Source organism: Penicillium longicatenatum (genome assembly GCF_028827895.1).
Source record: "Penicillium longicatenatum strain IBT 33135 chromosome Unknown contig_11_segment0_segment0, whole genome shotgun sequence".
Classification (NCBI taxonomy): Eukaryota; Fungi; Ascomycota; class Eurotiomycetes; order Eurotiales; family Aspergillaceae; genus Penicillium; species Penicillium longicatenatum.
The window spans coordinates 1,827,244-1,848,626 of record NW_026643117.1 but is presented as its reverse complement, the minus strand read 5'-3'; the positions used below and the strand labels follow the sequence as shown (position 1 = coordinate 1,848,626).

At 50.6% G+C, this 21,383-nt stretch overlaps 10 protein-coding genes across 10 annotated transcripts; 6 read left to right on the top strand and 4 right to left on the bottom strand.

Moving 5' to 3' along the window:
* Nucleotides 1–68: 68 nt before the first annotated feature.
* On the bottom strand, nt 69–754 carry N7484_000695 (COX20 family protein; the record flags this gene model as incomplete). The annotated part of the gene is made up of 2 exons (XM_057111116.1): nt 69–325; nt 406–754. The coding sequence occupies 2 exons, from the start codon at nt 752–754 to the stop codon at nt 69–71; spliced, it is 606 nt and encodes a 201-aa protein (XP_056978342.1).
* A 404-nt stretch (nt 755–1,158) lies between these two features.
* N7484_000694 (DNA polymerase epsilon catalytic subunit POL2) lies at nt 1,159–7,961 on the top strand (the record flags this gene model as incomplete). The annotated part of the gene is made up of 3 exons (XM_057111115.1): nt 1,159–1,769; nt 1,834–1,973; nt 2,026–7,961. The coding sequence occupies 3 exons, from the start codon at nt 1,159–1,161 to the stop codon at nt 7,959–7,961; spliced, it is 6,687 nt and encodes a 2,228-aa protein (XP_056978341.1).
* A 522-nt stretch (nt 7,962–8,483) lies between these two features.
* N7484_000693 (serine/threonine-protein kinase) lies at nt 8,484–9,898 on the top strand (the record flags this gene model as incomplete). Its single annotated transcript, XM_057111114.1, has 4 exons — nt 8,484–8,651; nt 8,731–8,821; nt 8,907–9,237; nt 9,292–9,898. 4 exons carry the CDS (start codon nt 8,484–8,486, stop codon nt 9,896–9,898), a joined length of 1,197 nt encoding a protein of 398 aa, XP_056978340.1.
* Nucleotides 9,899–10,243: 345 nt separating this feature from the next.
* Nucleotides 10,244–11,267, bottom strand: N7484_000692 (AMMECR1 domain-containing protein; the record flags this gene model as incomplete). Its single annotated transcript, XM_057111113.1, has 2 exons — nt 10,244–10,703; nt 10,759–11,267. 2 exons carry the CDS (start codon nt 11,265–11,267, stop codon nt 10,244–10,246), a joined length of 969 nt encoding a protein of 322 aa, XP_056978339.1.
* Nucleotides 11,268–11,908: 641 nt separating this feature from the next.
* N7484_000691 (phosphoglycerate mutase, 2,3-bisphosphoglycerate-independent) lies at nt 11,909–13,639 on the bottom strand (the record flags this gene model as incomplete). The annotated part of the gene is made up of 4 exons (XM_057111112.1): nt 11,909–12,119; nt 12,174–12,756; nt 12,816–13,553; nt 13,615–13,639. 4 exons carry the CDS (start codon nt 13,637–13,639, stop codon nt 11,909–11,911), a joined length of 1,557 nt encoding a protein of 518 aa, XP_056978338.1.
* A 352-nt stretch (nt 13,640–13,991) lies between these two features.
* Nucleotides 13,992–14,531, top strand: N7484_000690 (mediator of RNA polymerase II transcription subunit 9; the record flags this gene model as incomplete). Its single annotated transcript, XM_057111111.1, has 1 exon — nt 13,992–14,531. The coding sequence occupies one exon, from the start codon at nt 13,992–13,994 to the stop codon at nt 14,529–14,531; it is 540 nt and encodes a 179-aa protein (XP_056978337.1).
* A 511-nt stretch (nt 14,532–15,042) lies between these two features.
* On the top strand, nt 15,043–16,713 carry N7484_000689 (glycine hydroxymethyltransferase SHM2; the record flags this gene model as incomplete). Its single annotated transcript, XM_057111110.1, has 4 exons — nt 15,043–15,120; nt 15,183–15,233; nt 15,331–15,695; nt 15,753–16,713. The coding sequence occupies exons 1-4, from the start codon at nt 15,085–15,087 to the stop codon at nt 16,711–16,713; spliced, it is 1,413 nt and encodes a 470-aa protein (XP_056978336.1). The 5' UTR covers nt 15,043–15,084.
* Nucleotides 16,714–17,605: 892 nt separating this feature from the next.
* N7484_000688 (guanine deaminase) lies at nt 17,606–18,360 on the top strand (the record flags this gene model as incomplete). The annotated part of the gene is made up of 2 exons (XM_057111109.1): nt 17,606–18,019; nt 18,085–18,360. The coding sequence occupies 2 exons, from the start codon at nt 17,606–17,608 to the stop codon at nt 18,358–18,360; spliced, it is 690 nt and encodes a 229-aa protein (XP_056978335.1).
* Nucleotides 18,361–18,835: 475 nt separating this feature from the next.
* N7484_000687 (tubulin-binding prefolding complex subunit YKE2) lies at nt 18,836–19,384 on the bottom strand (the record flags this gene model as incomplete). The annotated part of the gene is made up of 4 exons (XM_057111108.1): nt 18,836–18,892; nt 18,953–19,013; nt 19,066–19,261; nt 19,327–19,384. 4 exons carry the CDS (start codon nt 19,382–19,384, stop codon nt 18,836–18,838), a joined length of 372 nt encoding a protein of 123 aa, XP_056978334.1.
* Nucleotides 19,385–19,707: 323 nt separating this feature from the next.
* On the top strand, nt 19,708–21,254 carry N7484_000686 (AAA family ATPase VPS4; the record flags this gene model as incomplete). Its single annotated transcript, XM_057111107.1, has 4 exons — nt 19,708–20,003; nt 20,131–20,466; nt 20,527–20,977; nt 21,033–21,254. The coding sequence occupies 4 exons, from the start codon at nt 19,708–19,710 to the stop codon at nt 21,252–21,254; spliced, it is 1,305 nt and encodes a 434-aa protein (XP_056978333.1).
* Nucleotides 21,255–21,383: the final 129 nt, after the last annotated feature.

Here is a 21,383-nt window from a genome sequence, read left to right as displayed (position 1 = left end):
GTGGCATTGAAATATACAGTTTTGGATAATCGCACAAAAACGTGACTCCAGCTCATACTTGAGCAACTCTACCAGAACTTGTAGTTGGAAGGGTTAGTCCAACTCTTCTTTTGCCTTTCTTCCTCTGCTCGTATGGCAGCCGCTTCAATGGCCTTTTCCTTATCCCGCTGTTTCTTGTCTTTCAATTCCTTCATTAACTCGACTGCTTGCTTCATTCCGTGCATTTCTTCGATTCGTTGGCGGCGACAGAACTCATAAGCTGCCAAAGATGTGACCGCAAACACTCCGACGGCCCAGTTCCCGGCAGACCATAGTGAGCGCATTCCTGGACATAAGAGGTTAGCTACTGGCCTAGCCCTCAGATATAAAAGAAAAGAAAAAGAAAAAGCAAAGGTTTGAACGTACCTCCAAATACACCACGAATACCACCAATTCCAAAGCCCGCGCCAATGCCAGTTAATAACGACTCCCGGGCACATGGTGCTTTGTAGAATGATGAGATTTGACTCATAGACACATCTCCGACCACTTCGGAATAGGACACATCTTTGGGATCCTTGCCACGAGGCTTATAAGAAGCATTGGCGAGCATGTTCACCGGCTCTTCGGGATTGCCGAACGCATCCCATAACTTTCCGACTTGTGACTGAGGGAACTCGTGTTTGGGTTTCGAGGGATCGGTATTGGGAATGCTGGCGGGGAGGTTGCTACCAGCCTCCTGGACAGAAGTGGAATCTCGAGAATCGTCGGCCATGATATTGTAATGTGTGAACCTTGTGACAGTTGACTCCAGCTATCGCCATCCGCAAAAAGGCCAATCGATATCAATACCGCGGCACATAGATTATCCGCTACATGCTGGATTCGGATAGTTATTCCGGTATATGCTGACTAACTTCTTTTTTCACGCGTCGATGGAACGCGGACGCGTCGAGCGCATTACGATTAACTGGATTGGAGCAGCCCTGGACCGGGACGATTCTACAGACATTGGCTGCAGGAATTCTCACCTCACTTTCTGCAACGGCCCGCCTCTTTTTAACTCGAACTCGTCAACTCCTCCTGACTGATTTAGTTAATCCCATTTGATGTTCCTCTAACGCGACCCGCCCTGAGAAAAGGATTCTGAACAGCCCGGCTGGGCCCCCCAATTTCGCAATGCCTTCGCGAAAACCCAGCAAGTATGGGAACAACAAATACCGTTCCGGCGCCGCATCTTCAAATCCACGTCGATCTAAGACCGTCGAGTTCTCCTCCCTCCGTTCCACCGAAGCAACTTCTCAAGATGAGAAATTCGAGGCCATTCGGCTGGCTAACAGCATCGATGAATCTCTCGGATTTGCCCGATTTGAGGCTGGCGAAGCCAGAGCCGGCTGGCTTATCAACATGCGCAGCACCACAATAGAAGACGCAAACGTACCAGGCGGCCGCGCTGGTGTCGATTACTATTTCCTCCAAGACGACGGAGGCAGTTTTAAGGCAACCGTCGAATATGATCCATACTTTCTCCTTGCGGTCAAGAGGGGCCATGAGATGGAAGTGGAGGAATGGTGCAGGCGCAACTTTGAAGGATTGATCAAGAGCTTCAAGAGGTTAGACAAAGAGGACTTGAACCTCCCAAATCATCTTCTCGGACACCGGAGGACGTTTATCAGGTTGAACTTTGCCAATGTTGGCAATTTGCTTGAGGTTCGCCGAACGCTTTTACCTCTAGCGGAGAAGAACAAGAAAAATGCGACTGATATGGACGCATACGCCGAAATGACTAGGTTGGTTATGGAACAAATTCCTTGAAGATATTTCCAAGGCTGCATGCTGATTAGGATAATAAAGTGGAACCACCGGCTTTGACCTGTTTGATGACGAAATAATTAATGAGCAACGACCTAATGGCAACATGCAAGCGAGTGATTTTATTGTTGATATTCGAGAGTATGATGTTCCATACCATGTCCGAGTGTGCATCGACAAGGGTGCGTGCTTTCCCCCCGAGACTGAAGAAGGCATGAAGCTGAAACTTGACAGATATTCGAATCGGAAAGTGGTACAACGTGGAGTCAAGACAAGGCGTCATATCTTTGAAATGCCTAGAAGACCGACTTACGCGTGCCGATCCCGTCGTTCTGGCCTTCGATATTGAGACAACGAAACTGCCTCTCAAATTCCCGGACGCTCTGATTGACCAGGTCATGATGATTTCGTACATGATCGATGGCCAGGGATTTCTTATCACGAACCGAGAGATTGTCTCCTCGGACATCAACGATTTCGAGTACACGCCTAAGCCAGAGTACTCCGGACCCTTTGTGATTTTCAACGAACCGAACGAACGAGCCGTTCTAGAGCGGTTCTTTGAGCACATCAAGCTTGCCAAACCAACTGTTATTGCCACGTACAACGGTGACTTTTTCGATTGGCCGTTCGTTGAGACAAGAGCGAGTGTCCAGGGAATCGACATGTACACGGAAATTGGCTTCAGAAAGAATAGCGAAGACGTCTATCAAGCCGATTACTGTGTGCATATGGACTGTTTTGCATGGGTGAATCGTGACAGTTACCTTCCCCAGGGAAGTCGTGGTTTAAAAGCTGTAACGGTCGCAAAGCTTGGGTATGATCCCGATGAGCTTGACCCCGAATTGATGACTCCGTACGCAAGTGAACGGCCTCAAACACTCGCTGAGTACTCTGTTTCCGATGCCGTTGCGACATACTATCTATACATGAAATATGTGCATCCTTTCATCTTCTCCTTATGTACTGTCATTCCGCTCAACCCAGACGACACCTTGCGAAAGGGAACGGGGACCCTGTGCGAGATGCTTCTCATGGTTCAAGCGTATCAGGGTGATATTATTCTTCCCAACAAACACAAAAACGCTGCAGAGGCATTTTACGATGGTCACCTCCTGGACTCCGAAACCTACGTGGGTGGTCACGTCGAAAGTATTGAAGCTGGTGTGTTCCGAAGTGACATCCCTGTCACGTTCACTGTTGACCCAACTGCTATCGACGAACTCATCCGCGATCTTGATCACGCTCTCAAGTTCAGTATTGAGGTTGAAGAAAAAAAGTCTATGGATGATGTCACCAACTACGATGAAGTTAAGGCCCAGATCTTGGAACGTTTGGTCGACCTGAAGAACAACCCAAGCCGTAACGAGGTACCTTTCATCTATCACTTGGATGTTGCTTCTATGTATCCCAACATCATGATTACCAATCGATTGCAGCCCGACTCAATGATTGAAGAGTCAAATTGTGCCGCGTGCGATTTCAACCGGCCTGGCAAGACTTGCGACAGGCGAATGCCGTGGGCCTGGCGTGGTGAGTTTTTGCCTGCTAAGCGCGATGAATACAACATGATCCGACGGGCCACTGCAAATGAGCGTTTCCCTGGGCGGTCCAAAAATGCTCCCACAAGGGCGTTTAGTGAACTCAGCGTCGAGGAGCAGGCTGATGTGATCAGAAAGCGACTACAAGATTACAGCAAGAAGATCTACCACAAGATCCACGACAGTAAAACCATGGTCCGGGAGGCAATCATCTGTCAGAGGGAAAACCCATTTTACGTTGATACTGTCCGAAGCTTCCGTGATCGACGATATGATTTTAAGGGGAAGCAGAAGGTCTGGAAAAACAAAACAGAGGCATTGCAGTCATCGGGTGCGTCCGCTGCCGAGATTGATGAGGCTAAGAAGATGATTGTCCTGTTTGATTCTCTTCAACTTGCCCACAAGGTCATTCTGAACAGTTTCTACGGCTATGTCATGCGGAAGGGATCTCGTTGGTATTCCTTGGAGATGGCCGGTGTGACCTGTCTCACGGGTGCCCATATCATTCAGATGGCGCGAGAGCTTGTTGAACGTATTGGGCGACCCCTGGAACTTGATACCGATGGAATTTGGTGTATGCTTCCGGGAACATTCCCTGAAAACTTCTCTTTCACTCTCAAGAATGGAAAGAAGCTAGGAATCTCGTACCCTTGTGTCATGCTCAATCATCTTGTCCACGGAAAGTATACCAACCATCAATACCAGTCTTTGACCGACCCATCAACCTTCAAGTATGAGACATACAGCGAGAACTCCATTTTCTTCGAAGTTGATGGACCATACCGAGCCATGATTCTGCCAACATCAAAGGAGGAGGACAAAAATTTGAAGAAGCGATACGCTGTGTTTAATCACGATGGCTCCTTGGCTGAGCTGAAGGGTTTCGAAGTGAAGCGAAGAGGAGAGCTGAAGTTGATCAAGATTTTCCAGACGCAAATCTTCAAGTTCTTCTTGGAAGGCACAAACCTTGCTGAGACATATGCTGCTGTCGCCCGAGTTGCTGATCGATGGTTGGATGTTCTTTACGAGCATGGAGCCACATTAGCTGACGAGGAACTCATTGACCTTATTTCGGAGAACCGCAGCATGTCAAAGACATTAGAAGAATATGGAAACCAGAAGTCCTCACCTATCACCACGGCAAAGCGCCTGGCAGAGTTCCTGGGCGAGCAAATGGTCAAAGATAAAGGCTTGAACTGCAAGTACATTATCTCCTCGAGACCAAGAAACACTCCTGTCACCGAAAGAGCCGTTCCTGTGGCCATCTTCTCTGCCGAAGAGAACGTCAAGCGATACTTCTTGCGAAAATGGCTCAAAGAAGACCCCGGTGACATGGATCCTCGCAATGTCATCGATTGGGACTACTATCTCGAGCGTCTGGGATCAGTTGTGCAGAAGCTCATCACAATTCCCGCTGCTCTGCAGAAGATTCGAAACCCTGTGCCTCGGATTGCTCATCCCGAATGGTTACAGCGACGTATCAATCAGAAAGATGACAAGTTCAAGCAGAAGAAGATGACTGATTTGTTCACGAAATCAGAAAAAGCACCTCTTTCATCGATTTCAGCGAATATTCTGGAACATCGTGTCCAACATGTCGGTGATTTGGACGAAGTACTGGGTAATTCAACCCAGAAGGTCCAATCGGCTGAGTCCAAGGTGTCTCAGAAGAGAAAACATCCAGAGGGGCTTCCCAAAACATCACTAGATCCCTTCGCCAGCCTTCCTGCGACCATGCCATCTATTACGGACAATTACCAGGGCTTCATTCGATATCAAAAGCAGAAATGGCAGATCCAGAAGCAGGCTCGAATTCGTCGGCGCCAATTGTTTGGCGACCGATCGAACGCTGCTTCGGATTCACTGGGTGGCTTCTTCCGCAATCAAGCACAAATGCTTTACATCAGTACCTGGCAGGTTTTGCAGCTGTGCGAAACAGGGCGTCCAGGAGTTGTGCGGGCTTTTGTGCTGATTGATCAGAAGGTTCATGCACTCAACGTCAAGGTTCCGCGACAGTTCTTTGTGAACTTGAAGCGAGATTCTTTACCCGACATTGAAGTACCCGACTGTGAGGTCGAGAAGGTTAATCATACATTGCCTAATGGCCACCCTTCGGTTCACCTCTTCAAAGTGTCTTTGTCAGAAGACACATTCCTCGAGGAGGCAGATAAGATGGACGCCCTGTTCCAACATTCCAGTATCGAAGGTGTATACGAGCGAAATATTTCGCCGAGTATCCGAGCGGTCCTGAAACTCGGTAGCCATTGTACTTTCGATGAAGAACAGCGTGGTGTCTTGGGCGAGGGTCTAGAGAAAGGTTTTGACCTTGCGACATTGCTTCATACTACCTCAGACCGTCCTTATCTCATGGACTCACCTCTGGCATACCACTATCTTTACCACGTTGCTTCCGGAGATAGACAGGTCTTTGCTCTATTCTCAACAGCGAAAATTGAGGCACATATTGTCATTCTCAACCGGACAAGGGATGTTCAGGGCCTGCCGAACGTCGACAAGATTTACTCCGAACTGCTTTCACGAAAATTACAAGATGCATCCAGCGATGAAGCGCAGAACGCTTTCCAATATCAGGACAAGATCCATTTCAAAACCACCCAGGTGATGACACGGAGAAAGGCTCATTTGGAGGTTGGTGATTTGGTAAGAAAGCTTCGAAACGACGAGAGCCAGCCGACCGTTCTGGTCATCCAGTCCCAGCAAAAGGACCGGTTGTGCCACGATATTCCCATCTTGAAAGAATACCCAACTCTATCTGTGAAGCCTGAAGTTTCAGATATGGATCTGCCACCCCTTGGCTGGCAATCATTTATCGCCAGGCGCCTTGTGACCCATTATCTGTACCTCTCTGCTTGGGTACAGCACCTGACTCTGCTGGCCCGATACGGAGATGTTCCTCTCTGCAATTTGGAGACCGATGACCCTCGGTACCTCATTGATATCTCGTACGCCAGACGACTTCAGCAAAACAATGTTGTTCTGTGGTGGTCAACGGCTCCGCGGCCAGATCACGCTGGGTATGAAAAAGACGACGTAACAGGTCCACTGGAGGTCGTCAATATGCCGTCTGTGAATGTACCGAATGCCTATGGGACAGTTTGCATTGAACTAGACGTTCGCAATCTCGCCATCAACACAATTCTCACATCCTCTATTGTTAGCGAGATGGATGGGGGCGATACCCTTTTGGCTTCCGGGAATGGAGAGGATACCGGTGTGCTATATTCCGAGAAAGCCTTTGCATCTGCAGGTGCGCATGTTCTGCGAGACATGGTTAAACACTGGTGGACAGAGGCCTGTGCTGGGAATAGCATGGCAGACATCATGGTCCAACACTTGATCCGATGGGTAGAGAGTCCAGTCTCATGCCTCTATGATCGATCTCTGCACAACTATGTTCGGATGCTCTCACGCAAGTCATTCCAGAGGCTTATGGCCGAGTTCCGACGAGTTGGCTCCAACGTTGTCTTTGCCAGCTCTACACGACTTTTACTTCAGACCACCAAGACCGAGGTGGGCAATGCCTACGCATACAGCCAATACGTTTTGAAATCGATCCGAGCGAATCCTTCATTCCATTTCATTGATCTTGAGATCAGAGAGTACTGGGACTATCTTCTGTGGTACGACGAGTACAATTACGGCGGCAAAGGTTGTCGTGAAGTGGTGGAAGCTGAAAATCAAGATCTCGAGACTGTCATGCATTGGCAACTCAATCGATTCCTGCCGACGCCCATGCAAACTATCTTCCACGACTGGGTTGTTGAGTACATCGAGCTGATGCATTCCTTCAAGCGCCCCGAACTCCAAGATGGCAACGTAGCCTCTACACCTCGAATGACACAAATCCCCATCGGTCAACCCAGCGAGAAGGAGAGTGAAGAGATCACGGCTATCCTCGCGGAACGCTTCTCCAAGCCTCTCAAGAAGCAGATCTCAGGTCTGATCCGCCGCCAGCGGGACGAGATGCTACATCCCGAGTTAGCATCAGACTATGCCTTCCCCGTTCTCCCGGGTGTTCTTGTCGATCCAGCCCATGATAAGCGCAACCCATCACTAGAGCTCGTGAAGCTGCTCATGCAGGTTCTGAGCCTGTCAAAGATCACCACGCTCGAGTCACGTCTATTGCGCCGCGAATTGCTAGCACTATTTGAAGTGCGCGAATTCAGCAACGAAGGTCGATTCGAGAACCCCAGCACCAACCTGAAACTGACGGAATTGACCTGTAACGCCTGCTGTCTCATCCGTGACCTGGATCTGTGTCGCGACGAGGACGTGCTCCCCGACCCAGGTACCGACAACAAAACCCCCAAGCCTTGGCGCTGCCCGTTCTGTCAGACGGAGTACGACCGGCTTGCACAAGAGGAAATTCTCATTGGCCAAGTGCAGGGTCTTGTGGTGGAATGGCAAACCCAGGATCTCAAATGCTCCAAATGCCAAAATCTCAAGATCAGTGAATTCATGGAACACTGCTCCTGCAGTGGTACCTGGGCCCCAACGGTCGATCTCAAAGAGACGAAAAGGAAGTTGGAAGTGCTGCAAAGTGCAGCCAAGTTCCATCATCTTCAGCTGCTTGAGAATGTAGTCGACGATGTGCTGTCTCAAGTGTAGAGATGTTTATTAATTTTTTTTTCATGTCTTTTTGTTTGGCTCTGATGATCTGTTTTTCTGTCGAGGATTCATATTCCGGAGTCTGGGGTTCTTCTGCATGGCATCGGTGTTCAGTGTAAATAGTAGAAGCCGTTGGCGATCACGTCGATCTTTCTCCGGCCCATTCACAACCCTTTGATTTGAACTTTCCTTCCACCTCCTTTCTCTTCTAAATCTACCAAGTCTCCCACTCTATCATTAGACTACCGCGATATTGATTTTTCCTTGATACCAACATCACCTATCGTCTGCGACCGCCGCGGGGTCAGAAATAAGGAAACCCGGTGAGTGTCTCGGTTGGCGGGGCTGAACCGCGCGCCTGCGGTCAACACTCGGAGTAGCACGTTGCGCATGAAGCTGACTCTCATGACCACAGCTGGAGGTCCCTTCATCTTCGCCCTTTGATTATCACGAACACCTGGTCCACTGTATCGATCCCACCTGCTGGCACTGTCCTCCGCATAAGACCTTCCCTCCTTTCCAATGGCACAACCCCCGAAACCCCAGGTTCAGCCATGTCGCTATAAGACCGGCAAAACACTTGGCGCTGGCTCATACTCTGTTGTTAAAGAATGTGTCCATATCGATACCGGTCGCTATTATGCTGCGAAGGTGATCAATAAGCGCCTGATGGCCGGGCGCGAACACATGGTAGGACAGCCCATATCCAAGGCGCGAGATCGCGATGCTTGGGTACTGGGCAATCGTGCTTACAATGTACTGGTAATAGGTCCGAAATGAAATTGCTGTGCTGAAAAGAGTATCCATGGGCCACCAGAACATCCTCACGCTAGTGGACTACTTTGAAACCATGAACAATTGTGCGTTACAACCTCCCAGACGGTCGACATAAATATGGCTGCCTGATTTGATATAGAGCTATACGCTGACTATGCATATGTCTAGTGTACTTGGTTACTGATCTTGCACTGGGTGGAGAGCTCTTCGACCGCATCTGCCGGAAAGGCAGCTACTACGAGACCGATGCCGCAAGCCTAATCCGCGCCGTCCTGTCGGCCGTGGCATACTTGCATGACCATGGAATTGTACACCGAGACCTTAAGCCTGAGAATCTGCTATTCCGTACCCCAGAAGATAATGCCGATCTCCTTCTTGCCGACTTCGGCTTGTCAAGGATTATGGACGAGGAGCAGTTCCACGTGTTGACAACCACATGTGGAACACCAGGATACATGGCACCCGAGATTTTCAAGAAGAGTGGACATGGAAAGCCAGTGTAAGTTGCGACCCGATCAACATAGTGTCACCCTTCCCTAACCAAGCTCTATAGCGATATTTGGGCCATCGGTGTAATTACCTACTTCCTTCTATGCGGATACACGCCCTTCGACAGAGACTCCAACTTAGAAGAAATGCAAGCTATCCTAGCGGCAGACTACGCCTTCACTCCACTGGAATATTGGCGTGGCGTTTCCCAAGAAGCCCGCAACTTCATCAACCGCTGTCTGACCATCGACCCCAAAAAGCGCATGACAGCACATGAAGCCCTGCAGCACGTTTGGATCAACCCGCCATACGATGAGTCGCGGACCGGCTCCGGCGAGGACTTGTTGCCGACTGTGAAGAAAAATTTCAATGCGCGCCGCACGCTGCATCGGGCAATCGACACCGTGCGCGCTATTAACAAGCTGCGCGAGGGTGGTGGGTTCATGATGGATGGGGTTATGAGCATTGATCCGAGGCCTGAGCGTGTGAATGGCGCGGAGATCTTTGATGAAAGCCACTCTACTCCTGCGCAGAATGATGAAGGCAGTCCGATGCAGATTGATAGTCGGGGCAATGCACGTGGGCAATCGGAGGTGCAGATTCGAGAACAGGAACGGAGACTCAAGGAGACCATGGCTGGATTATGGAATCGGAACGTGCATGGGAAGTGAGCGGTTTCGTGTCTCACGAACAGCATCTTGGATATCTGAACGTGGGTCGATTTTTCCCCGCTCGGATGCTCGATTCCATGTCTATATTCCTGCTTTCGGGCCTATATCAGCGTTAGTTATTCGGGCATATCTGATCTAAATGCAATGATTGATGAACAGAATAACACACCCATGGTTTCGTCGAATCTGTATGTGTATACAACTACATCATCCAGAGCTGTTACACGCCTTACATGTTAAATCCACGTCATAGATCCTGATCTCCGATTGTAAAAAGTCGTAACATTTCATAAGCCGCCATGTAAACAAGTTGCTTCTAGTGAGCAACTCAATGGCAAGGCACGATCAAGCTAAGCCCAAAAGATCACGGCCATCGTCTAAAGAGAGCACCCAATTTCTCCACTCCTGCCACTCTTCATACGATGCACTCGCCTTGAGGCCCTGGTATCTGGTAGTTTTAAAATCAGACACCTGATCCCAGGGCTTCGTCGAGCCAGATTCCCCACTTCCAACCCTTAGCAATCGTCGAGCCATACCACCGGCACCGCCATCCCAACCAGCTTTGCGCATCAGACTCTCGACAGTCTCTTCTTTCGACCAGCCTTGTTCAACGGCGACATCAGGCAGATAGGTGGCGCCATAGCGTCTCCCGCGATGGATGAACGAGATTCGGAGCCCGTGTGTACCTAGATTCCAATCCATGGGGTTGGTGCAGGGCTCAAAGGAGCCCAGGAGGGTCAGTGAGCAAGATAAAGCAGGAAGGAGGGATTTAGTTATAGGAGAGAAGCGAGTGTCATCGAAAGCCCTATACCAAGTAAGTTTCATTTTCCTTGATTGAAATTGAAATTGGGACGACATACGAAGTTCTAGCATAGGACTTCAACCCCGCCTCAAGATTCTGCGCTTCAAACGTGCCTATGCATCCACGCAAGGATTTGCTTCCACTGCGCGATATGGTGTTCCACGTTACGAATAACGGGTACTTCTCAGACTTGCGCGATCCCAGAGCAGACTGTGTGCTTGGGGTCGTAGCAGCAGTAGAGTTAGACAAGAGAGAGTTGGACGAGGTGTTGGAGGCGCTGGAGGTAGTGGATGAAGATGCCTGGCTCTGTAGGCGGCTGACGGCGGGTGGTTTCAAACCCTTAGGCTGGTTACTCTGGGACTCGTCATTTACAGACAGTGGCGGACCTGGTTCTTCATTGTCTTCTTCCTCCGAGTCCACTTGTGCAGATCCGAGACTTGAGAGTTTCTTGGTTTGTTCGTGCTGTTCCCAGAGGGCTTCTACGGTTGCGAGGTCGATGAGACTGTGGTCCTCAAAAGAGGAGGATAGGCTTTCGAAGCAATAGTAACACTGGGCGGTGTTGGCCATCTCGGCATGCGGTAGGCTTTTCCTTGCTGTTGAATTATCTCCTTCTGGGCGTGATGGCCGAATCCTGTACTGTTGTACTGGCTCAGATCCCTGGAATGGTATCTGCACAGTGACCTCCGCAGGGGACCGACGAGGCGATAAGAGAGAGGGGCTTTCTTATCGGTGGAGCGTAAAGCCTAGAACAAAGTCGGGGGCGGGGCCAGGAGGGTCTGAGAACAGCAACAACAGCGGACGCAGAATCAAGAATACGGAAGAACGAAAATCGGGGTTGATGACAGATGTTGACCCAAAGTTGGGAGTTTCCGATAAGGTTAACACGTGAGTTCTTACGTGACTCGAGAGGAATTACGAGCGAGGAAAGCTAATCTATAACTTCCATTACGACCCTTGGAACCCGAGTGTGCCTGCAACTTTATATGTGTATAGTAGGGAATACAAACCTCCAAGAACACTAAACACTATATCGGAGGTTCTCCCCTTGAGCGTCAAATATAGTATAGACTAGGAATTAGTTTTGGTCAAGGAATGAATACTAGCAAAGGCACATAAACAGGCAACACCGTGACGTATGTATCAACATTCCATTATCTATTCATTGATTCATTTTCATAACTAGATGCTTATTTGAGGGAAATTCTAATCTATGCCTTGACTAGCAAGTTCTTGCCCGTCATCTCGGCGGGTTGCTCAACGCCCATAGCGGCAAGCACGGTGGGCGCAACATCACCGAGGACACCACCCTCCTTGGAGAGACTCCAGCCAGCCGGGGCGTTGGCCATGACAAAGGGAACCTTGTTGAGGGTGTGGGAGGTCTTAGGAGTAAGCTTCTCGTTGAGCATCTCCTCGGCATTACTGTAGATGAACGGTCAGCCTGGAACACACTCGCTTCATGACATGCACACTTACCCGTGATCAGCGGTAATGAAGAGAACGTAGTTGTTCTTCTTGCACGCCTCGTAGATCTCACCAATGGCCTTGTCGGTGGCAGCAACACCCTGGATGGCAGCCTCGTACACACCAGTGTGGCCGACCATATCAGGCGGGGCGAAGTTGTTCATAACGAGATCAAATTTGCCCTCGCCAATGCGCTCAGACATCTTGGTACCGACAGCGGCGGCGCTCATCTTGGGGTCAAGGTCGTAGGTGGCCACTCGGGGCGAGGGGATCATGTCGCGAACCTCACCGGGGAACTGCTTCTCAACACCGCCGTTGAAGAAGAAAGTAACGTGCGCGTACTTCTCAGTCTCGGCAATGTGGCACTGCGAGAGGTTCTTCTTGCCCAGCCACTCGGACAGGACATTGCCCATGTGCTGAGGAGGGAAGGCAACGGGGAATGTGTAATCGGTCTTGTACTGGGTCATGGTGGTGAGGGAGATGTTCTTGGGGTAAGGGAAATCGGGACGCGGGGAGCGGTCGTAGTCGCCCAGCAGCTGGGTAATCTCACGGACACGATCCGAGCGGTAGTTGAAGAAGAAGACGGTGTCGTCATCTAGACCATGGTGTTAGTGGAAGATATACTTGGATCCCCTTTTTCTTGAGGGGACAAACCTTGGATGCGGCGCTCCTTGCCGCCTACAATGATAGGCTTCAGGAACTCATCATTCTCCTTCTTCTCGTAGCGCTCCTTAATGGTCTGGAGAGGATCCTCGCTGTCCTCACCCTCGCCGGTAACCAGACCCTTGAGGCCGACCTCGACACGCTCCCAGCGCTTGTCACGGTCCATAATGTAGTAACGGCCAACGACGGTGGCAATCTCACCGAGACCAATCTCCTTGGTCTTGGCCAGAAGCTGCTCCATGTAGATGACAGCACTCTTGGGGTCGGTATCACGGCCATCACCGAAGAAGTGAATGTAGACCTGAGGGATCTGGAATTCCTTGGCGACGTCAAGAAGGGCGAACAGGTGAGTGATGTTGGAGTGGACACCACCGTCCGAAACCAGACCACACAGGTGCAAACGACCGTTGCCCTCCTTGGCACGAGTGAAAGCCTTGACAATGCTGTCCACCTTGTTCAACTCGCCCTTCTTCAGGGTCTGGTCAATGCGAACGCTATCCTGCCAGACAACACGGCCGGCACCGATGTTCAAATGACCGACTTCACTGTTGCCCATGAGGCCCTCAGGGAGACCGACTGCGAGCGAGGAAGCTTCGAGTTCGGTGAAACCCTGGGCAGTCTTGGAGTTGGCCTCGGCGAAGCCGGACATGAACGGTGTCTCGGCGGCGGCGATGGCATCACCCTGGGGAGGCGCATGGGGGTTAGAGATACCCCAGCCATCAATGACAACTGCAAGGGTCACATTAGCCTAAGATCATTTTGGGGACCTGGGTGGCAGGGCTGATCATACTCAAAGCGACTTTCTGGTCAGCCATGGTGGGGGTGAAGTTGAAATATCCCGTAATCAACTATAAAAACCTATGTCAATTGCTGAACCCAATATACAACCACCTTGCATTTCACGGTCGGAGGCTGCTTACCTTTCCAAATGATGAAAAAAGGGGAGAGAATCTGGGGGGCTCAGAGGAGACGAAAAGTGGTAGGCCGGTGAAGGAGGGGCAGTTCCCGGTGACGCTTTTGGTTCTCCCGCGACGTCACCGTGCCGTTCCGACTCTTCCCTAAACACTTACCCCAGTCTCGGCTCAAGCTTGGACTGGTTTTCTTCGCGCCGATTCCCTCTTATCCGGCTTCCGATCTTGCCCTGGATTTGCAGGATTCCTGTCCACAATGGCTTCTAGATCCCCGACAGCAGCTACTCCGCTGCCGAAGTCCTCCGTCGCGCCCGAGAGTCCTTCCAAAGACGCGACCGAAGCTCCCCAAACCGTGCCTTTCCCATCGCCACAGACCTTTGAGATCATTCCACCACTTCATGGTATTTTGCTTCGCTTGTTATCTCAGAAGGGTCCCTCCAGTGGGAGCGGCGGTGTCCCTGGAGAAGCCCCAGGCGGCCTAGGAGCTTCTGAAGCACATCAACAAAACCAACAAGCACCTTCCAATGGCAACAATGGTACTTCTCAGGCTGCCCAAGAAGTTCCAACCCTCGATCCGAATGTCCATCCACCGCTTGATGTGAAAGATCTTCCCACTCAAACCAGCTCCGTGAAGATTCGGATTCAAAAAGCACGGGCAGTGGTAGAGGGACTTCCAGACGTCCAGCGATCTGTGGATGAACAGCAGAGAGAGATTGCAGAGCTTGAGGACCGTGTGGCCCGTCTCCGATCTGTCATCGCAGACTTTGGAAGCCGCGCAGCCCAGACACAGAATTAAATTGGTGGCTCCCAAGGTCTCAAATTCTCTTTTTTATGAGTCATTGCATCTGGAGACCGGCAGCTACGGAGGACAGCTGGACTTGCAGCAGAGCTGACCGCAGCGTATTAGTTTTTTATTTTATTTTCGTTTCATTTTCTGGTGTTTATGGAAGAGATACCCAATGTTTTGTTTAATTGTGATGTGTTTTCATTCTTAGATCATATTTTTTTAACAGCAAAATTGGCCTTGGCCCGGTCACTGCGGGGAAAGCAAAAATCGGCGTAAGCACGAACATTGTAGAAATCCCACCGGGGCATCTTTATCCCATTGAGATAGATGATTCGATTACCATTAAGTCTTACCAGAACTCGGACTTTCTCACAATAAAGTCTGAAGTGTCCAACCCGATCCGGCGAAACTCTCCGATATCGTCGTCGATTCCTGCCTGAGGCCTGTCGATCCCTCCCCTCTACCCCACCACCTTTTTTTTCTTGCTTTTTTACCTTTCCTCTTCCCTTCCCTCCTTCATCCTCCTTTCTTCCCTCATTCTCCCCCCCTTTCACACTTCACAATGTCCACCTACGCTTTGTCTGATGCCCACCGGGCTGTAAGTGCCTCCCCAGGCATCGAATTGAGATCTAGTGAGATCGGTGACTCATGACTTTATAGCAAATGCACGATGGTCTCAAGGAGAGCGATCCTGAGATCGCCGCCATCATGGTACGTCTTGATTGATTCAGGGATGGGTTGTTCTAATAAAGAACTCTCTCTTCCATGGAATTTTTCCAGAACTATAGCTAACAGGCATTGTCAATAGGAGCGTGAGATCCAGCGTCAGCGTGAGTCGGTCGTTCTGATCGCCTCCGAGAACTTCACCTCCCACGCTGTCTTCGAGGCCCTGGGTACCCCCATGTCCAACAAGTACTCTGAGGGTTACCCCGGTGCCCGTTACTACGGTGGTAACCAGCACATCGATGCCATTGAGATCACTTGCCAGAACCGTGCTCTCAAGGCTTTCAACCTCGACCCCGCCAAGTGGGGTGTCAACGTCCAGTGTCTGTCTGGCTCCCCCGCCAACCTTCAGGTTTACCAGGCTCTGATGCGCCCCCACGACCGCCTGATGGGTCTTGACCTCCCCCACGGTGGTCACTTGTCCCACGGTTACCAGACCCCTGCTAAGAAGTGAGTTCTGATTGACCTTGTCATCCGAGAGGCGGCTTCCTAATATATATCGGCTAGGATCTCTGCTGTCTCCACCTACTTCGAGACTTTCCCCTACCGTGTCGACTTGGAGACCGGTATCATTGACTACGACACCCTGGAGAAGAACGCCGAAATGTACCGCCCCAAGTGCCTGGTTGCCGGTACTTCCGCCTACTGCCGTCTGATCGACTACAAGCGCATGCGCCAGATCGCTGACAAGGTTGGTGCCTACCTCATTGTTGATATGGCCCACATTTCCGGTCTGATTGCTGCCGGTGTCATCCCCTCTCCCTTCGAGTACGCCGATGTTGTCACCACCACCACCCACAAGTCTCTGCGTGGTCCCCGTGGTGCCATGATCTTCTTCCGTCGTGGTGTCCGCAGCACCGACAAGACCGGCAAGGATGTCATGTACGACCTCGAGAACCCCATCAACTTCTCCGTCTTCCCCGGTCACCAGGGTGGTCCCCACAACCACACCATCACTGCCCTGGCCGTTGCCCTGAAGCAGGTTGACACTCCCGAATTCAAGCAATACCAGACCCAGGTCATCAAGAACGCCAAGGCCCTCGAGGAGGAGTTCAAGACCCTCGGCCACAAGCTCGTCTCCGACGGCACTGACTCCCACATGGTCCTCCTGGACCTGCGCGCCAAGAGCCTGGATGGTGCCCGTGTTGAGGCTGTCCTTGAGCAGATCAACATTGCCTGCAACAAGAACTCCATCCCCGGTGACAAGTCTGCCCTGACCCCCTGCGGTATCCGTATCGGTGCCCCCGCCATGTCCACCCGTGGTATGGGTGAGGAGGACTTCAAGCGCATTGCCCGCTACATTGACACCACCATCACCCTCTGCAAGAAGATCCAGGGTGACCTCCCCAAGGAGGCCAACAAGCTCAAGGATTTCAAGGCCAAGGTTGCCTCCGACACCGTCCCTGAGATCCTGGAGCTCCGCAAGGAGATTGCTGCCTGGGCCAGCACTTTCCCCCTTCCCGTTTAAATTGGCCCTCCAACAAGGCCAATAGAGGAGAGGTGAATTTTTATAAGATATGAAAGTTACGAAGAGAGATATGAATCTCTGACGATCTCGCGAGTTCAACATCAACTATGAAAGCGATGGAGATCGAAATACCACACGGTGCGTTTTATGGGGTTTATATATAGGTCTGCTTTTTCAACCTGAGGGACATCTGGGTAATTTCTACTTGTTTTTTCTACTTTTCTTTTTTTCTTCTTGAGCATGTGAAACGAACCACTACATTTCCTCCTCGCTTCTTCAACTGCGAGGAGACCTGATTTACAGGGGACCAAAAGTTCAACATCTGGCGTGTGGGCTTTTTTTGCTGCAGTACATCACGTCATTCAGCTACTCTCGAAATCAATACAGCCTTCATGGTTGGACTACCTTCCAGGTACTTGCTAGTACCTCTATACTTGTAATATGTAGTGTATACCCAAGTAGTTGACACATGAATATTCATGTAGGTGAAAGTTCGAGGCCGTTAAGAGGCCGGGGCTCGGGTCCGTGCCAAAGACCATGGGTCCAGGGATTTATGTACAGCTCCAGATAGCTATTTTCAATTCATACTTCACCTGGTCATTCCTTCACCCTGCAGGACTTTGTTTTTCTTTACCTTTAATAAAAGAGCTCAATGTTACACCCGGTTGCTCGGCTGGCTGCGGCCGAGCTTGATTGCAGATTGACGACAAACACCTATCGTGCATAAATATATCGACGTTCCGGCCACACTCAATCTTGACCTCGACGCCACGCCTAGACCAATAAGGAAGGCTCTCAATTTGGAGGTTCTGTCACCTCCGCGGGTATCAACATGCGATTATATCAGGTTCTCACCCTACTCGCGTCTCTGCCTTCAACACTCGCAACACAAATGCCACTTGCTCATCCGAGTCTAATGATCAATGGAGTATCATTCGAAACCCGAATTCACTGGATGCGTCTCGCAAACCAGGCATTAGGAGGTTTGAGCGGCTCACCCTGCCCCTTTGCAGCCTTTGGAACCGTGGTAGTGAATCATACAGAGTCCACTGTGGGCGAGCTTATCTGCATGGGCGTCAATGAGAATTCGAAGACAGGAAACCCCTCATTGCATGGTCAGATTCGATTCCCACCATTTGAAATATGTCTAGCGCTCATGTCCACGAGTATAGGAGAGATCGCGGCAATTACCAATTGTACGGGTATTCTCACTGATCCTCGTGGCAAATATCGTCTTACTGCTACCGAGGCGGCGGCGGCATTTACCGATTTGTCTCTATATACGAATGCCGAGAGTTGTCCCATGGTATGCCGGGGTACCCAAAGGGTACTTTCTCTTGAAAGATGGTTTGTTGCTGACTCTGATTGTAGTGTGCATCTGCGATTCGGTGGGCAGGGTTTCGCGAATATATCTATGGAACATCGATTACAACGCTCATTGAGAAAGGGTGGGAACTGATCCGTATTGCGTCTGTAGATGTCTTTGAGGCCTCTTTTGACCTTCCGTATTCATCGCGGCTGATTGCTGGTGTTCTTACTAACGAGACGGATCCTTACTTTCTGTGGCAGTACGATCCGACCTATCCATGTCCTCGGGGTTGCTCGCGGACTAAGAGTGGGAAAAGCTGTACAGCGGATTCAGGTTAAAGCTCAGAATTAATTTGTTTAGGTATACATGTCCTGCTACTTAGTAGCACTTGTGGTAGTCTCAAGTGGTTTCAAGTAGGTATAATTTGTGAGGCGTTGTGAATCTGGAAATAGGAGAGATGCTAGGCTCTAGGCCTGACAGAGCATACAACATCATAGGTCCGTCTTTTATAGGCTTGTCCTTTTGCTTTCTAGTTTCAAAATTTCATTGGGTATAATTCTTTTCTGGCAACGTCTCGCCGAGTTCATACATCATCGAGGGTACACGTGGGCGGACCTTTTCCTCAGGTGCTTGTACAAGGCAAACAGCCTTGAAAGGGGCACATCTTGATCCTAGACAGCTTTGGACGGAACAGACTGCAGATCAGGCTTGAAGCGAGTGAAATGATTCCAAACCCAGCCGGTGATTGTCCGTTGCCGCCACTGAGCGAACGCATACATCCTTCTTTGTCGAATAATTCATAGCCGATCTATCTTATGCGGAAGCTGCAGCAGCCTGCTGCTGTTGGACTTGGGATTGGAATTGCACGATCTAGCCGTAGAGCGTCAGTATGTGATCACTAAAGAACCGGGAGAAATTCCTCTCATTTACCTCAGTGCGCTTCTGCTCGGCCGCATCCTGCTTCGCCTCAATTTCTTGCTCGATTCGCTTACTGTATGGCATGAGTCAGTGTCGTTTCTAAGCAAGCTCGGAGGCACACTAACATCTCCTTCTCAATGAACTCCAGACGACCATTGACGGCCATAACAGCTTCGGTCTTCTCCTGCTTCAGCAATACCGGTCCGACCATCTTGAAAATATTCGAATCATCGTCTAGCTGGGCGAATTCGCTCTGTACGCCTTGGTTCTCTTGCTGTTGCGACTCGAGCTTCTGGCGGGCATCGACAAGACCTTCGAGCTCTAAAGCGATATAACAATTAGCTATCACCATCTGGAAGCATAATAGAATCTCAGATTCGAATTACCGGTCTGCATCTGCTGGAACTCGTCCGAGAGAGCCTGGAGCTTTTTCTGGGCGTCCATGACGAAGGTTGGCGGGGAGGTGGGAGAAGGGAAAACCGATCAACGTCTGCCCGCCCGTCAACAACCTCCCTTCCCCCTCCAACTCCAACTCCGACCACCCACGTCGAACCTGTTCATTTCTCCCCGCACTCCTCCATTGATTCTGTTCCTCTGACATCTGGCTTCTCGCCTCCTCTTCAGTTCTCTACTCTCGTCTTTAAAGCCGCTGCCTAAAACGAACACCCTTTCTTTCCCCTCTCGGTCTCCCCGCTTTATCGCTCCGCGGTTCACTTGGTACACCCCCGAAAACGTGACCAACAAGCCAGGGCAGAGCATTTGTCAGAATGAGTAACACGGATTTCCTGGGACGGGCGATTGACACAGTCAAGAAGGCGATCGAGAATGACAATGAAGGCGAGTACGAGCAAGCCTATCAGCTCTACTACGCTGCATTGGAGTTGTTCATGCTGGCCTTGAAATGGGAGAAAAACCCGCGATCCAAGGAGATGATTCGTGCCAAGACAGGCGAGTATATGGACCGCGCAGAGAAGCTAAAGAATCATTTGGCTTCGGGCGAGGGTAAACAGAAACCAAGCGCAGTGGGCGCGAACGGGAAGGTTGCGCAGGGAAGTGGGAAAGGGTAAGTTCTGCCTCTGGTCCAATCCTGTGTTGCGCTATTACCTATTGTTGCCCTGTGGATGGCCATCCTGCGGACATCAGCTATGAAGCTTCGTGAGGTTGAAGGCTGACGAATCTTAATGGAACAGGAAAGAAGATGACGACAATGGTGAAGATGCGGATGCGAAGAAGCTTCGATCTGCTCTGCAAGGTGCTATCCTGTCGGACAAGCCGAACGTCAAGTGGGAGGATGTTGCTGGTCTGGAAAACGCGAAGGAGGCCTTGAAGGAGGCGGTCATTCTTCCTATCAAGTTCCCACACCTATTCACCGGCAAGCGACAACCGTGGAAGGGAATTTTGCTTTACGGTCCTCCGGGTACTGGTAAATCATATCTGGCCAAGGCTGTCGCAACGGAAGCGAACAGCACATTCTTCAGTGTCAGCAGTAGTGACTTGGTGTCAAAGTGGATGGGAGAGAGTGAAAGGTAGGCATCCATCTCACCCGCACGCAACTCCCTGCAGAATACCAGGCTGACCGATCCCAGACTTGTCAAGCAACTCTTCAATATGGCCCGTGAAAACAAACCCGCAATTATCTTCATTGACGAGGTCGACGCACTGTGTGGACCGCGTGGCGAAGGTGAATCTGAGGCGTCCCGACGTATCAAGACCGAGCTCCTCGTGCAGATGGATGGTGTCGGTAAGGATTCAAAGGGTGTTCTGATCTTGGGTGCAACCAACATCCCCTGGCAGCTGGATGCCGCCATTCGGCGACGTTTCCAACGCAGAGTCCACATCAGCTTGCCCGACCTCAATGCACGGATGAAGATGTTCATGCTGGCCGTGGGCTCCACGCCGTGTCAATTGACACAGGCTGACTATCGATCATTGGCTGAGATGAGCGAAGGCTACTCCGGTAGTGATATCAGCATTGCTGTGCAGGATGCCCTGATGCAGCCAATTCGTAAGATTCAAACAGCGACACATTATAAAAAGGCTAGTCAACTTGCCCTATAGTCTTGATTAGGCGTATTACTAACTTATTCCTTAGGTCATCGTCGACGGAGCTGAAAAACTTACTCCCTGTTCACCAGGTGACGCCGGTGCGGCGGAGATGACTTGGCTAAACATCGAAGCAGAGCAACTCCTGGAGCCGCCACTCATCCTGAAGGACTTTATTAAAGCAGTTCGGAACTCTCGTCCTACAGTCAGTAATGAAGATCTTACACGCAACTCAGAATGGACGAAAGAGTTCGGCAGCGAGGGTGCATGATCGATTAGTCGACTTGTACATCGTCTTGAAGTGCTTCGCTTTATCCATCTGTGGCTTCGAGCCTTTGAGGTCAATTTTGGATAGGCCATTCTGAATTCCTTCGCATTCTGGCTGTCTCGTACATTCGGG